At 41.3% G+C, this 16,671-nt stretch overlaps 2 protein-coding genes across 4 annotated transcripts in view; one reads left to right on the forward strand and one right to left on the reverse strand.

Moving 5' to 3' along the window:
- Window positions 1-415: 415 nt before the first annotated feature.
- Window positions 416-13,897, reverse strand: pus7 (pseudouridine synthase 7). Of its 2 annotated transcripts, XM_072672092.1 has the most exons (18): window positions 13,697-13,897; window positions 12,976-13,076; window positions 12,541-12,861; window positions 12,316-12,400; window positions 12,047-12,160; window positions 11,610-11,754; window positions 8,792-8,809; window positions 8,210-8,321; window positions 7,216-7,293; window positions 5,609-5,737; window positions 5,228-5,353; window positions 5,068-5,129; window positions 4,577-4,737; window positions 3,157-3,283; window positions 2,873-2,974; window positions 2,611-2,740; window positions 1,074-1,165; window positions 416-960 (listed from the first exon to the last, which is right to left on the reverse strand). In XM_072672092.1, exons 3-18 carry the CDS (start codon window positions 12,849-12,851, stop codon window positions 824-826), a joined length of 1,929 nt encoding a protein of 642 aa, XP_072528193.1. In that variant the 5' UTR covers window positions 12,852-12,861; window positions 12,976-13,076; window positions 13,697-13,897; the 3' UTR covers window positions 416-823. The 2 variants fall into 2 exon arrangements, with proteins under 2 accessions (XP_072528193.1, XP_072528201.1); XM_072672100.1 differs by lacking the exon at window positions 8,792-8,809 and having other exon boundaries at window positions 13,697-13,894.
- A 1,370-nt stretch (window positions 13,898-15,267) lies between these two features.
- srpk2 (SRSF protein kinase 2) overlaps window positions 15,268-16,671 on the forward strand; it is a 59,831-nt gene continuing 58,427 nt past the window's right edge. The window contains exons 1-2 of one of the 2 annotated variants that reach the window (XM_072672109.1): window positions 15,268-15,389; window positions 15,629-15,695. In XM_072672109.1, the coding sequence (XP_072528210.1) occupies window positions 15,374-15,389; window positions 15,629-15,695 (83 nt within the window). In that variant the 5' untranslated portion in view covers window positions 15,268-15,373. The remainder of the gene's footprint in view (window positions 15,390-15,628; window positions 15,696-16,671) is intronic. The other variant, XM_072672102.1, reaches the window with a different exon arrangement.

Below are 16,671 nucleotides of genomic sequence, written 5' to 3' on the forward strand. Positions count from 1 at the left end.
TATTTATTTATTGTCTCAATCCTGAATGAGTCTTCATTTTCTTTTTTTATCCCAGCTATGAACTACATCCTATTAAAGCGCGTAATAAGAAATACATCCTTATAAGTATGAAACACTGTTTTTAATCTCAGCACCTGCATGAACCAATTCTTTCCATACAAACTATAAAACTGAGACACAAGGGGGCAGTGTAGCCATCCTCTCCTGATAATCAGCACATGCAAACACATTAGTTGTAGATAATAGTATACCTAAAGTCAGCTGGCAGAGCATGTGGCACAGATGGTCAGCACTGCAGCACTTGTGATCTCAGGACACAGGTGGAGCAAACTGTTCCATCAGCCTCAGACTATGTATATGTGCAGTCTTGTGCCTCAAATCCAAAGTTTCAAGTTTAAATATCAAAAATATCAAAGACATAGAAACACTGTACTTTTTTTCTGGTCATTTTAATAATTTCTGCAAAAGTTATTTAATACATCCACAAAAATGTACAGTATTTATTTACCCCATCTGTACACATAGAGAGCATTCAGAAACAACACACACACACACACAATGGATGGTGTATGATCTTCACTCATTCATCAAAGACAGGGCACTCTTTCCACACCCAGCACTCATCCTGCTCATGCAGGGCATTTAATTCTAATTAAACTTAACTTTCAGAGTTACTGCTTTTCAAGGCCAAACGGCCTAAAAGTACACTTTAAAAACAAGCTTCTAAAAAAATTTAAGCAAGCAAAAAAACAAAAACAAACAGCTTTGCTGTTGTGCTCAATTTCCTTTGTAGCTTTCTGAGCAGTTGCATCGACAGTGGTCCTTAGTTCAGCCACACAGTGTTAAGCTGTGTCTGGTTCTTGATGCTGGTGTCCATTTTGAGCACCTCTCTTATTGCCATGGTGGCATAGGTAGAGGGTGGCAGTGAAAACTCCATCTTCAGAGCCCTATACTTGCCCTCTGTAGGTCAGCATGGGATAAGAAAGACAACACATATCTTTCAGAATGTAGTTAAAAGAAGGTTGGTATGTTCTACGAAGGTAAAAGGTGTATCGTTTATAAGGATTACTAACCTGTAAGATAAACTGGTACTGGTTTGTTTTCCAGTTTCTCTACGTCGGTGTAAATAAGCGGCACTTTGGGGTCATCGTACTGGATCACCTCCCTTTCAAAATATGAGAAGCAATGTGTATTGTTTGCATACATAATAAAAATATACTGTACTGACACATTGTATATGCATATTTTGTTGTGAAGGGGGGAAATATGAAAATTATTTTCTGTTGAATAAATTATTCAGTATTCACTAAATTTAGCATACTGGAAAAAACAATTATACAATAATAAAACCGCTATAATCCTTATGCATCTACTGTTTGTATATACAATTGTAATTGTACAATGCATGTACAATTAATACACAGCAATTGTGCAGAGGTGAGTTCTCTGAATATATGAACTTATTTTCATTTGGTAAATCAACAATACAAGTCAACATGAAATCTGAAAGGAGTACTTCAATAGCATTCTTTTCATTACAGTTCACATAATCCTGAACATGAAACTCCCTGATACCCTGTGAGAACAACAATGGTAACTTGTTCCAATAACTGTCAAATACAGTCAGGTGCAAATTTATTTAGACAGTGAGTGTTTTTTTGGTCATTTTGCCTCTGTACACCACCTCAATGGATCTAAAATTGAACCCAACACAATGTAATTGATGTTAATACTTTCATCTTTAACTCCTAAGTAGTTTAACCAAAACGTTTTTAAAATTATTTAGGAATTGCAGCCAATTTGAACACAATCCCTTCATTGCCACAGGCTCGGATAACTGGACAAACTAAAAAATAATATAAGGAGTATTTTAAATACCTTGGACATGACCAGACATTACAGAATGCTGAGCTTCCTGCCTGGTCAGATTTTTCTTTTTGCTTGTTTTGCGTCTTTCTGCCTTTAGTTTTGTCTTCAGTAGAAAACAAGTTCAATTAGGCTGAGCTCAAGTGACTGACACTGCTATTTAAGAACATTACATTTCTTTGCCTTAAATAGTTCCTGTGTGGCTTTTGCAGCATGTTTTGGGTTCTTTTCAATCTGTCGCATTTTACTGAAAGAAGAAATACAGTTCTATACACTAACTTCATACTGCTTTCATTAGTAGTGACATCTTTAGTAAACACCAGTGATACATGTCCATGCCTTAACACTACCCCTATCATTGTACCATGCTTATTATTGGTTTAATTAGTCCAAAAAATATTGTTCTAGACCAGAGCTGGTTTTATTAAATGTTTTTTAGCAAAATGTTCTTGAGCATTATCAGTGGTTTGCAAAAATTTTCCAATTGCTTATGAACATGACTGTAAAGACAATGTATCGATGGTTACAACTCCTCTGCAACTGCAGCCTCTTATGCTTGTTCATACAGCTCATATGCCACTTTTTTTGCTGCTTATTGATTCTTTCACAGATCCCTTGAAAAAAATCATTTAAATCAGAGACCTACAACTGCAGTGATTTGGTTTCTACTTAAGCAACAAAGGATAGCACTGCTACTACATAATGCATAATTCAAATATAATATTTAAAAGAGACTGGGTGTACCAGCTGACGTCACTCGGGCGTATGAGGATGCGTCGGTAGGCTCCAGCCAGAGAATAATCTCGCACTTTGTGCCTCATGTTATCAATGTCCAGATTATCAGCTGCCAGCATGTCTCTGTAGCCCTTTCCCACTGCCACACAGATGGAAGACAGACTTCAATTTGTGCCACAAAGAGTGGGAAAATGGATTATATCAGACAGAATAAAAGTTAATAAAACAGTAAACATGCAAACACTGAGCTGATCTAGGCGTTCAAACTAACCCTCGTGTGTTGGGTAGATAACATCAAATCCAGGCAGTGGCATCACAATGTCATGAATGGACTGTTTCTCTGCTTCCTCAGCAGACAATACATAAGCAGTGCCTGGAGAACACACACATTCAAACATTAGGTTTGTGCATTTAAAAATAAAAATAAAAATAATAATACTATATTCTATGTAGTTTTACTAATATATAAAAGCATGCACATACACACAAATGAAATAATTTCAAGTCACACACACTCTCACACACACACACCTCAATTAGACTAAAAGGTCATACCTCCCCTTAGCACCAAGTCTCCTTCCACAGCTTTAAGGCCATAGGCCTCCACTCGCCTACTGACCATGGTGTTCCACACAAAGCTCTGATAGCTGTGAATGTACATGAGTCTGTTGTTGCGAGGGATCTGAGGGAGAGAGAAGGGAGAAGCTAAATTCTGACTGCTGTGTTGGATCACATAGGATAGAAAATGCTTATCTTTTAGGTTTGGGCCACAAAGACATCTAGCAGTCTGGTGTCAAAATGTGGGGATCTCCGTAGTAATGTTACTGTCCCATTCATACACTGATGAGCCAAACATCACACTGACAAAGATGAGAACAACATCCTAATATTTCATGACCGTGAATGTCAAGTTCTGGTATGCAAAAAACGGTTTAAAAAAATATTTCCACAGAAGAAATATTTAGTAAAAATGCTGCGACTATAAAGATTGTTTACATTGCCTTCTTTAATTCTTTAAACGGTTCTTTACACATACCTCTTTTACAAAAATTGTTCTTTATGGAACCAAAAATAAATCTTTTATGGCATCGATCAAAAAACCCTTTGTGGCACCTTTTTAAAAATATTTGTATAAAGAGTGAAGCTTAGCAAGCTAACAACGGTGGTCTGAGGAGGGGAAAACCATTAACTGGCGATGGAATGCTGCACACCCAAGGCTCATCGATGAGCAAAAGCAACGAAGGCTATCCGGTCTGCATCGCACCCTGTTGTGTATGGAGCTGTGAAGCCACAGACTGATTGAAATGCCCATGCTAAACACTGTCCACCATTGAAAGCACTTATGATGGGCACCAATCATTGGAACTGGATCTTCCAAAGAAAGAAGGTCATCTGATTTGATGAGTCCCATGGCTGGGTATATGTAACTCATTTACCTGAATAAGCGATAACACCAGCATACACTGTGGAAAGAAAACAAGCCGGTAGAGGAAGTGTGATGCTCTGAGCAACGTTCTACAGGAAAACCCTGGGTCTGGGCCTTCATGTGGAGGTCAATTTGACGTGTGCCACCTGCCTAAACATTGTTGTGGATTAGGTACACCCCTTCAGGGTAATAATATTAACGGATGGCAGGGGGCTCTTGCAGCAGGATAATATGGCCTGCTACAATGCACACATTGTTCAGGAATGATTGGAGGAACATGAAGAGTTCAAGGTGTTGACTTGGCCTCCAAATTTCTCATATATTTATCCGATCAAGCATCCATAGGATGTGATGGAATAAGTATGATCCACAGTGGCTTCCCCTTTCAACTTCCAGGATCTGCTGGTATTGTCTTGGTGCCAGTCCATGCCTCAGCAGGTTAGAGGTGTTTTGGCTCACAAAGGACCAACAGCATATTAGGCAGATGGTCATAAGGTTTTGGCTCATACATGCATATGATATAATAGGATAGTTTGAGAGAGTGCTTACCAGGCCGAAAGCAGTGATAATGTTGTTTTTGCCATACTTTGACAGGCCTCTCAGTAGCTGGCCCTCCACACAGCGCTTGACGGGCAGTTTCTTTAGCGCTGCCTCAGGATCTTGAGTCTGGGCCCATTCCTCTCTGCACTTTACCAGATAGCCCTTCTCCGCTAACAGAGGTGAGTGGGAGAGAGAAAACCGAGAGAGAGAAAACCGAGAGAGAGAGAGAGAGAGAGAGAGAAAACCGAGAGAGAGAGAGAGAGAGAGAGAGAAAACCGAGAGAGAGAGAGAGAGAGAGAGAGAAAACCGAGAGAGAGAGAGAGAGAGAGAGAGAAAACCGAGAGAGAGAGAGAGAGAGAGAGAGAGAGAGAGAGAGAGAGAGAGAGAGAGAGAAACATTAAATCAAGCAGCCCATCTCAGAAGACCTACAGAACTTCTCCTATTTAGTTTCCGCATTAAATGATCAAATGGAAGATTGGATGACAAGCACAGTAGCTAACCCCCAGGACGTGGCTTTAAGATGAGGTCCATCACCTCAGCCCAGTTATTCTGCAGGATTGCCCTGGAAAAAATGAAACGCGTATGCAGCATTCAGCAATTCATAGCTGATTCCAGAAAAACCTACATTATGCTAAATAAAACGTCTATAAGCAGCTTTACCTTCCGACCTGGTGCGTGGGTACGGCTGTGGTACCAAAGCGCTGCATGCCATAGTAGTTGATGAAGCCTGTATCCCTGAGCGATGTCATGGCCTGCGCCACCTGCTCGTCAGAACCTGAGATGTTCCTGCAGAAGATGCATTTCACAGAAATGAGAGTGTTTGCTCTCAGATAATCATAAATCTTAAAACACAGCACAGCTAACCATGCACTAAAAAGCAGACGCAATAAGATCAAATACATACAGGAGGTGTTATGGGGAAGTAAGCTGTAAAAAGACTTGAACTTGAGGGCCAAGTACTACTAAAATAAGCTGCCCTAACTAATGTGTGCACCATGTTGTACACTATAGTGAAGTATGCCCTTGAAGATGTGTACCAACCTAAGCACCACAGTGAAATGGTTCCCTTGCAGCTCCCCCAGCTTCAGAGGGTGCTTTTTATAGCTGAAATTTCCCAGTTTGAAGTTCATCAGGCACTTATTAAGGTGAGCTAATCTCTCTGCACTGATCCTGAGAAGAAACAGAGAAACAGTCAGTCATTCAAACACCTATAAAAACACACCAAAAAGAAACAAGGGGGAAAAAAACCCACTGTAAATAAAGTTACATTAACACAAGACGGGTCACAAATCGTTTAATAGATGCATATACACACATGGACAAAATTGTTGGTACCCCTCAGTTAATGAAAGAAAACCCCACAATGGTCACAGAAATAACTTGAATCTGACAAAAGTAATAATAAATAAAAAATCCATGAAAATGAACAAATGAAAATCCGACACCGATTTTGAACCATGCTCCAATATAATTATTTTAAAAAGTAAACTCATTAAACAGGTCTGGACAAAAATTATGGTACCCTTAAAAAAAATAACGTGACCAAAGGGACATGTTAAATCAAGATGTGTCCACTAATTAGCATCACAGGTGTCTACAATCTTGTAATCAGTCAGTGGGCCTATATATAAGCCTACAGGTAGTCACTGTGCTGTTTGGTGACCATCTGTCATCTGTTGTTGTTTGAGCCAAAGTGGACTTCATGGGAGACGACCAAGGAGGACACCATTGTTGAAAACAAATCATAAAAAAGCCAGACTAAAATTTGCAAACTACATGTTGACAAGCCCCAAAGCTTCTGGGAGAATGTCCTATGGACAGATGAGACAAAAATTTAACTTTTGGCCAAGGCACATCAGCTCTATGTTCACAGATGGAAAAATGAAGCATATCAAGAAAAGAACAATGTCCCTACTGTGAAACATGGAGTAGGCTCGGTTATGTTCTGGGGCTGCTTTACAGCATCTGGCACAGGGTGTCTTCAACCCGTGCAGGGTACAATGAAATCTCAAGACTATCAAGGGATTCAAGAGAGAAATGTGCTGCCCAGTGTCAGAAAGCTTGGTCTCAGTCGCAGGTCATGGGTCTTGCAACAGGATAATGACCCAAAACACACAGCCAAAAACACACAGGAATGGCTAAGAGGAAAGCATTGGACTATTCTGAAGTGGCCTTCTATGAGCCCTGACCTAAATCCTATTGAGCATCTTTGGAATGAGCTGAAAAATGCACTCTTCAAACCTGAGACAACTGGAGCAGTTGTCTCATTGACCATTACAGGAATCGTTTGATTGCAGTAATTGCCTCAAAAGTTTGTGCAACAAAATATTAAGGGTTACCAGTTAAGGGTACCATTTTTGTCCAGGCCTGTTTCATGAGTTTATTTTTGTAAATAATTCTGGAAGCATGGTTGAAAAGCAATATCTGACTTTCATTGGTTCATTTTCATAGCCTTTTTTATTTATTTTTACTTTTGTCAGATTCAGTTATTTCTGTGACCATTGTAGGTTTTTCTTTCATTAACCGAGGGGTACCAACAATTTTGTCCACGTGTGTATGACAAAACCCCAAAACAGGCATGTTACACTTATTTGATTGCCTGACATAAAAGCCCCAAAACATGGTTCATATATTTTAACTACACTCACTTTAGCACAGCAATCTCCTGCACTGTGATGGCTCTCTTATCTTTAGTACCCATGTAGGAGAAGACGTTGGGACGAACCCTGAAAGTGATTAAGGAAGGTTATAAGACATTTCTGAAAGTAATTACAGATAATGCAACACAAAATAAAAGTTTACTAATAATTGGTAGAAATTACCCCCCCCACCTCCCCAACACATTTGACACTGTTTAGTAGGGCTGCAACAAAATACTATTTTGACTATTTTGAATAATCTATTGACTATTAATTAATAGTCAATAGTAATCAATTATTCGGATTATGAAATCCCTCGATTACCAAATAACTCTTAGGTCTTAAATTTAGCTTGAGGCTGTTTTATGCATTTGCTAACTAACAATGAAGACATTAAAGATGCATACCTTATTCAGAAAGTCACTGTTTTAATGAATTTTCCTGCCAATATAAGAGATCAATAAAACGCCAATCTTTCCCTTGTCAAAATAAAACCAAGGATGTGCAAAGTAGCAGAAATAAATAAATAAATAAATAAATAAACCTAAACCAATTTTCTCAGAATTTTTAGATCAACAAAAAGAAAAAAATGGAGACAAGTGTGAGACAGTAACTTTAGCGTTCAGTTTACATTTTGAGCAGTGACTTTCATTTTGACATTGTCTGGTCAGAGCCACAATATCCTTGATCCCCCAAGCTCTTTTTGTTGAAGGGTGGGACTATGTGTAAACAGATGTAATGTTGAACGTTATAAGAACTCCTATTGACTGGTGACTGGTCACCTCAATTGTATCGTCTTTGAGACTCCCATGTCTCACGCCAATATAACCCTGCTCTCTACTCACACACCAGAATGCTGTTGATGCAGTTTGAATTAGTCATTGCAGCCCCACAGTTTAGCGATGGAAAGTTATTTCTGAATTAGAAAAAGAAAGAAAGAAAAAAAAAAGATATATAATATAAATTAAATATGTGAAGAAGTGCATCCACTGAAGCTTCATACCGGAGAAACTTGGATAGAACATTGATGGCATCCATAGTGTCTTTGTTCTCCTTGTAGAGCACGAAATGACAGAAGCTGCCACGGTTCTTTGGCCATGAGTGTTTTCTAGGTGCTTCCATGAAAAAAGACAGACAAAAAAAATAATAAATGAGCATGATAAAATTCATGCATTCTAGCATGAAAAATCACCAAAACTTATGAATCTTCATATTGGCTTGCAACTGATTGTGACACACTAAAGATGTGAGATATATGCTTCTCTGTGCATGTGTGACAGGGGAGTACTGGACCAGCAACAGTGCTCTATTGCATGTTAGAGTAGGTAGCAATCTACATTGAATGCACTTCCTAAGAGACCCGTTTTCTGTTATACTGAAGTGAAGAACAATATAACAGTTTGTCAATAAAACAATAAGCTCTCAACACAAAACTGTCTTTCCTTACTTTAAAAAAAATGAATCCACCTTAACTGCAGCTACCCAATAGTTCAAAACAACAGTACATGTGCCATTATTCCTCATAAAGCAAGCCCTTGTTTCCCCCAAGCCCTTTTTCGGAGCCGAGTGGAGGAAAAGTTCTTACCTGCAGGTGTTCGAACTTCTGTCCCAAGAAAGAGGAGCATTAGGAGGACAAAAGAGTGTTACTAAGAGCGACTATTGATTGTTGAGGGGACCCAGTGATGGGACATGAGTCACATGCAGGAGGTGGATGTGCCCAAACATTTGTGCACAGCAGGAGTCTGACCTGAGCATTAAAAGGATGTGGGACCAGCTATGTATCCCTCCAAAGTACTTTAGCATTTATTTCACTTTGCATCTCTTATCCAGAGCGGCTTGCACTTGAATTGTGTTACACAGGAACACTATATGACCAAATGTTTGTGGTCACCCCTTTTAGAGAATGCATTCAGATATTTTAAGTTGCACCCACTGCTGATGCAGGTGTGCAAATGCACACAAATAGCTCATCTAGTCCCGATAGAGACGTATCGCCAATAGAATCGGACTCTTTGGAGCAAATAAGCATAAAGTTTGGGAGTTGAGCTGGTGTGGGGATAATTCAACATCCTGACTTTAACTCTTTTGTCACTAAATGCAATCAAATTCTCACAGCAATGCTCCAAAATCTACTAGAAAGTCTTCTCTGGACAGTAGAGATACCAACACCAACACCTTCAGAATAAACTCTTTATGATAAAAAAAAAAAAAAAACAATGAATGAGAAGGTCCCAATATTTTGGCCATATAGTGTAGATGAATGTAGTGTTAGGAGTGGTGTAGCGTGGTGTGGTTTGCTTTCCCAGACGGAGAATCAATGTTGTTACTTACTAAGCCTCACAAACATAACAAAGACCAACTGGTTGAGAATATATATGTGTGTGTCTATATATATATATATATATATATATATATATATATATATATATATATAAATATAAATTAAAGAGATCACCATCAAACTGGAAGTGGGCAAGACTTTTTGAATAGCCATCATCATGATCATCAACTCTCACTGCCAAATTGCTTCATATTAAATGTTATTTAAAAGTAATAGCAAAGCAGCAACATGCCTGAATATGTAAAATGTAAAATATGTACTCTGAAAAACTTCATTAACCAATAAAATATCTTAATACAGCAGTGAACACAGAAACGCTGCACTACACTAATAATGGGTCAATTTAATGCTCCTGGATAGAGGAGTATTCAAGTCATTCTGGCTTTCTAAAATATAAAGGTTTTAATTAATTAATGAATGAATTAAATTTGTAAAAATTACAATGCAGTTTCAAAATCATGTTGATACTCCACTGACTTACGGACAAGCCTTGCTACTCTGTAGCCTAGTAACTCTGGTGGAGCAGACACCAAGAACTGCATAATGCTGTACAACCCTCAGATCAGCAAACAAGAAAAAAAAAAAAAAAAAAAGAGATTTTAAATTTAAATATCAGTTCAAAATTATTTTGTGTTACTGCTTCATTTGCAAAAGGGACTTTTATTTTGACACGATCAGTTTTTGTAGTAGTTTGGTGGTGTGATTGCCTCCCCCCCCTTTTCATTCCATTACACATTTAAAGTTAATAGTGGAGTCAGTCGTCCTGAGAAAGCCTTACGCAAAGAGTTCTACTTTTTACGCTCAGACCGTGTCCATACAAGACTCCCACGCCTCACACTAACAAAACCCTGCTCTCCTCTCAGCGAGTGATGTCGTTGCAGATGTGTATCCACACGCTCTGTTCATGTGACAGACAGCTGCACAGTTTGTATGTTTTCACTGCAGCCGTGTTTCCAGATTGAGGGAATTTTTACTGTAAAAATTTACAGCGGTAGTAAAATCGTATCCCACACCGCTATGCTAAACTGAGTAAGTGAATTACACTTTCTGACTGCAGGGGCGCCCAATGCTCACACAACCAAACTGGCAACATACATTTACTCAATTTTTACTGTTCACACATCTTGCTAATTTCCTCGTCTGTCAAATTTAAGAGCGATTCATGTAGGATAGGAAATCCTGGCATAAATGACTGAGATGGAAGTGGCTACTCGATGCACTGCCTAATGCACACACACAAAAAAAGGAAAAAGTGAAGGTGACCAAACTTATAACTCATTTACAGTTATAAGGAAATTTTAGTTTGAAAATTTGCAGTTTCATAGGCTAAACCATACAATGGCTTGCCTAAGGCTGCCAGAATCTTAATCTTATTTTTTTATGGCTTTGTTTACAGAAGACAAAAGACATGGGAAACTTTTTTGACACGGGAGCTTGCAGTGCGTAAAAATGACTGACACAGAAACACTGGTCATAATTCTCTCCCCCTAAATCTCACTGTGAAGTTGGTAGAGTACTCTGGAATGCTATGCTTCTTGGGGCACCTGATGTTTTCAGGAGCTTATCTGCTTCTGAATTAATGTTTACTGTCCTATCTGTTTTAGAACATGTAGTGGTTATTATTATCTAATAATATGTAAATGAAAAATTATTAAACATTTGCCCTACTCCCAGCCTTGTTTATGGAAAAACACAAAACAGAGGCTGGTCTCAGATCTGCAGCTACGGTCATCTTCTGTTATCACAGTGACCACATAAATGGGCATACTAGTGGGCTAACACTGAATCTTCTCAGAAGCATGCACAGATGCCTCAGCCGTGCGTGTTCATGCACCTAAACATGCCAACTCGATCCAATTTAGAGGCAGTAAATGAAACATGCAAGTTTGAGGATGAAGAGACTGAGGGATGACCAGAGAAACAGAACGTGCAAAAACAATTCAGATGCATAATAAATCTCTTCACACAGCCCTTGTAGCTGTGCAGCAATTTCTGGTAAAGAGAGAGAGGGGGAGAGAGAGAGAGAAATACAGATGAATCTCCTGACTTTGATGGTCAATACCTGCCAATGCTTTTTTCCCAGCCGCATGGTAGGCAACTATAAACTTCTTGCCGTCTCTTTCCTCAGTCTTGGTTTCCAGTCCTGGGTACAAGGTCTTAACTGCTTTATGAAGCAGTGTACGCTTCTCCTTAGAATCGTCTTCCACCTATGTTTACAAGTATATTACAGTTAGGACAAGGTCATCAATGCATATGGCCTACAAGTCATACGACTTTTACATATACTACCGACATTGTCACCAAGGTTTCCAGAAGATTTAACACATTTTCTTAAATGATAATAGACAATCTGTCCCCACAATGTCAGCTCTAAATGTTAGTCACTAATTAAACTAATTCTCAAGTTAACTAGACCAAATTTAGTAAACCTTTAAACCACTGTTAGTAGGCATATTAGTAGTGAATATGTTATTAAATTAGTAGTGGAAAGCATCTCACCTCAATAGCTATATTTCCCTCCTTGTTTTTGAAGAGCTGCAGATCAGCAAGCTGTTGTTTCTGCTCTTCCGTCAGAACCTGACAATCTGTTGGCACGGCTTCTACAGATGCTTCCTGAGGGGAACCGAGAAAAGACAGAAAACTCAGGTCATAGTGTTTAGAAACACTATTCTAATTGGACACCAAGAAAAATAACTGTTCCCAGCATTCAATTTCCCAGAGCAGGATCACTAAGAGAACGGAACCTTGACCAGCAGTACACATCTTACCTCAGTTTCTACAGGAACTGAGAGGTCATCTAGCCGCAAAATCTGGCCCTCTCTGCTAATCTCATGAACCACAAAATCAGAATACCTGTGCACAAGAAACAACAACATTAAGGAGACAATTTCGTCACTTTATTGTAGCTAGTAATCTATATGGCAAATCTGTGGGACTCTGACATGATGGGTAACTTGGGTATAGGAAATACGTGGGCAGACTCACACACTAACCTCTCTTTCAAGATTCCAGAGAAGCCTTTATGATCACTCACAAATTTGTGAATGCCCACATCCACCTCACTGAGGCCATGCTTCATCATATCTGCAAAGCTTTCTCCTTCTCCATCACCTTCTTCCGGGGTCTCTTCTTCCTCCTCCCCTTCCAGCTCATCTTGGTCATCTTCTGTCTGTTTACTGACACGGCTGCCATTTGCATCATCCTGAACTTTAGCTCTCTTAGCAGTGGGCTCCGAATCCTCTTCTGGGCATGTCCGCTTCTCTCCAACATAAACCGGCACTGCCAAAGGCTCCTTGTCCTCCATTGCCACAAAGCTGCAGTCAGTAAGAAAGTAAGGAAAGAGGATATGCAGTGTTATAATGCATGATGCTCGCAAAGTATGGTGAAAAAAAAATAGACTAACTGTTAATCCACACCGGGTTACTCACTCTGTGGAGAAAAAAAGAGGAAAGCTGTAGAAGAGCTGGAATACACTTCTGGTTGTAGTGTGAATGTTTAAGGCTTGCTGAGACAGAAACACCAATTTTTCCTGCAGAATGAAGAAAGTGAGTAACAGCTGTGTAGAATAGATCAGAGAGATTGATACATGTACATTTAATGCAGCTCAGCTGTGTGGCAAAGACAGCACCTCCGTTTTTACTAAAGGATTTGGAGTCATCTGTGCTGGCACAATTAAAATCCCTACCAAGCATTCCTCCTTTTCCTAGATTTGTCCAACACACTAGCTAATCCCTCGTCCAGCTGCAAGGTACCATTGAAAGGGGCGATGCTTAATGCTGTCCATCACATAGGTGGGATGTTATAGGGGTCACAGAATAATCACCACTCTCTGTTACTGTACGGCTGCTTCCACTGTGAAAATACAACGCCCACGGTGTGCTAATCGGTCAACTAAAACAGGAACACGTTTCTCGTGTAATTTTTAGCGATTGTAAAACAACTATCTGGCTGTGTTGGATGGAGACAGACATCTTCCTAACTGAGCAGTTTAACCGTTTCTGATTTGCTGGTGTTTGTTAGCGTTAGCGGCACTCTGTTCGCGCACTGCAGCTGTAAATACGGTACTGTTACTTTATACGTTCACCAGGCAATAATCTAATCTACCCCAGAAGTGTTGAGGGGGAATTGTGATCACAGCGAAGTACACACCTTGTCCAGCTCAGTGCTGTTAGCCGCCGTGCTGCTCTAAACATCAGCCAAACCACGTGTCCACGTGCCCGCGCTCCTCCGGAAGTGTTTACTCGGTGAAGCCCCGCCTGCGTGCCGCTCATTGGCTCACCTTTCGCCGCTTTCGCCGTTACACCGATTATTATAAGAGACAAAACTGGTCGTTGTTCATTAAGGCTTAGCTTCATTCAACACTATAAATAACATAAACTCATTCGTGTCCAACACCTACATTTAACATGCAATATTCGGATTGGTCCAAAGCAACGACTGTAGAAAACAGTCAATTCTTCAGTCATTGGTCTGAAATGAGGAGATTTTGTAGATTTGTTTGGCATGGATTACACAAGCTGCCCTTTGAGATTATGGTCCATGATTGGGTCACGCATACTTAGATTTATCAGGAGCACTTTTATCATGCTGCATCTCCAGTTTAACCACATCCTATATATCTATGATCTGTTTGATTCAGATCTGGCGACTGGAAAGATCACTGAAGAACACTGAACTCATGAGACCACTTCGAGAGTACGTTTTCGTATTATGCTCGAAGAAGACATCTGCATGACTTTACGCATTTCAATGGAGCCACATGATCGACTGAGAAGATAAATGCATGGAAGACTAGGCGTGAAGGTGTTCCCAAAACATTTTTCGGAGAGGGTATGGAAACTAAGATGCAAAAAGAGACTGCTTTGAATTGATGTCATTAAATTCAACATATTTACATATTGCCCCTATTTTGTTTAAATGGGGCACAACACATGGTAGCCAATCGGAATATCAACCTTAAAGGCACAGGAATCCAAACTAGCACGTATAGAAAGGATAAAAAGACTGCCTTTCCCAAGTAATGCCAAAAGCAGGCCATTAAAAATTCCACATGTGGACATGAATGGGTTAAAACGCTCTCTGCCGTCATGCACATTGAACAATTAAAGGCCTCCCAGTCCACCATGTGTTGATCATGCTGGCTCGCATCGTGACTGTGGCCGGTGCCTTGACTAACCGAGGACAGGACTGCGGGAATGTTAAATGTCCCTCTGCTCACGCTGGAAAATAAAACTGTAGGCGCCACCGCTGAGATTTTGTCCAGCAGATGGTGCTGTGGCTCTGAGCCAATGCATGTTGCCCATTACTCAAATCCCCTTCTCAAAACAGGACCAGGGACACGGGCCTGTGTTGTGGCGTGTGAATGATAGTAATTATGATTTATTCTTCGTACCCCAATGGACACAGCAGTAGCTAGGCAGTTGGGATAACAGAGACTACTTAGTAAAAAAAAAACACAGTTGTGCAAAGTGGATTTATAGCCCAGTCCGTAGATTAAAATCTGTGGATTAAGCAGATGTAAGGACCGAGGGGCGAAGAGATGAACAGATGGGTGGATGAAATGGGTGCGCAACTACCATGTGGATTTCTATACCCTGCAAATCTCTGCACATCCTACAAGCACATTCAGCTATCCCTGGCGTTTTATACGTGCTTCACCCGCTCCTACGTGAACCCATCCCGTGTAGCCCCGGTGAAGGATGAGGATGCGCGTGCACGCACGGCTCCTCCCACTCCCCTAGACAGCGGGAGCGCGCCTCCGTCCTCCGGCCGCGCTGGAGAGAGAACCGGGCTGCCGCTGGCGCTGAGGCGAGGAGGATAAACACCATGAGCTCCAGAAAGGGTACACGAGACACTCTTGCTATTTGAATTTAAACAGCCATCTGCTCGTTTCAGCGCGACCTCGCGTTCAACTAGGCTGTCGTGCTGCGTGACCTTTTTTTTTTTGTTGTTGTTGTTGTGTGTTGATAAACGATGCTTACCTCGGTCAGCTAGCTCATCTAGCCCCTCTGTTTTCCCTCTGTTCTCTCTGCCTTCCCTCCCCCCGGTGCTGCCTTCCTTCTCCTGTCTGCTTTCCTCCAGTGATGGCTATCCAGGCTCGGAAGAGGAGGCCGAAGGGGAAGAAAGACAAGACGGCTCACCATCGAAGGTAAGCAGGGGCGTGGGTCGGGGCAGCCTTCAGAGTTTGTGTGTGTGTGTGTGTGTGTGTGTGTGTGTGTGTTTGAAACACCGACACCAACGCAGCGCTAGCCTAGCGTGCTCTCCGAACACAACACACGACCGTTAGTGTTGACAGCCCGGCGAGAGGGCGGCGTGTTAACGGCTGAGAGGACCCTATCACACACACACACACACACACACACACACACACACACACACACACAGAAACGCACACATACACACATGGTGCTTTTTTGGGGGTGGAGTTGGGTTAGGTTAGGTTAACATTAGCTAGATAAATGTTAAAAACAGCGCTGTTTCAAGGTTCAATCTGCCGAGCGAGTCGCGAGTTGCTAATGGCAACGGCCCGACCTGAAGCGTCGCCTCGGTTTGCCTCGCCGTGCTCGAGTTTGCATGGACCACATTTATAAGAGTTTCATTATGTAAGCGCACACAGAGAGAGTTTAATACATGAAACACGCGTGTGTGTGTGTGTGAGTGAAAAGGGGGCGGTTGTGAGCTACGTAGATGGTGTGTGTGTCGGGAGCTGGAGTGGAGGGGTGACAGGACGACGTGACAGATGTGGAGCAGATACGTGGGCGTGCTGCTCGCTCAGGGTTTGGGGTATGGCGATGGGGAGATGTTAGGGTGTTCGTAGCCGAAACGTAGAGCGTGGCCGGGGTCTGAGCAGCGGTAAGTGGAGCACGGTGCAGTGGTGGGACTGTGAGTGACAGCGGCTTCATGGCGCGACGCGATTGGAGCGACGTCAGCGGCAACAGTTTGGTGATTCCCGGGCTGTAGCGCACGATCTGACTTAGGAATGTGCTGGAAGGACCAACGTGCTTTCTAATGCAGGACCTCTCCATGCGCCTCACACTGCGAGCCTTGCGCGATGGGATGTTATCGATGGTGCATCCCATGGGTACTCTTAATATAGTAACACACGATTGCGTATCACCTAATTT

Source organism: Salminus brasiliensis, chromosome 2 (assembly GCF_030463535.1).
Source record: "Salminus brasiliensis chromosome 2, fSalBra1.hap2, whole genome shotgun sequence".
NCBI lineage: Eukaryota > Metazoa > Chordata > Actinopteri > Characiformes > Bryconidae > Salminus > Salminus brasiliensis.

Bases quoted from the DNA above. Each gene is read 5' to 3' on its own strand.
- pus7 (XM_072672092.1), bottom strand. From the start codon at position 12,851: ATGGAGGACAAGGAGCCTTTGGCAGTGCCGGTTTATGTTGGAGAGAAG. The intron at 2,741-2,872 runs GTTAGTTTGAAC...TCTGTGTGGCAG, and splicing joins TATCTACCCAACACACGAGG to TGGGAAAGGGCTACAGAGAC. The intron at 961-1,073 runs GTTAGTAATCCT...GCTGACCTACAG, and splicing joins AGTACCAGTTTATCTTACAG to AGGGCAAGTATAGGGCTCTG.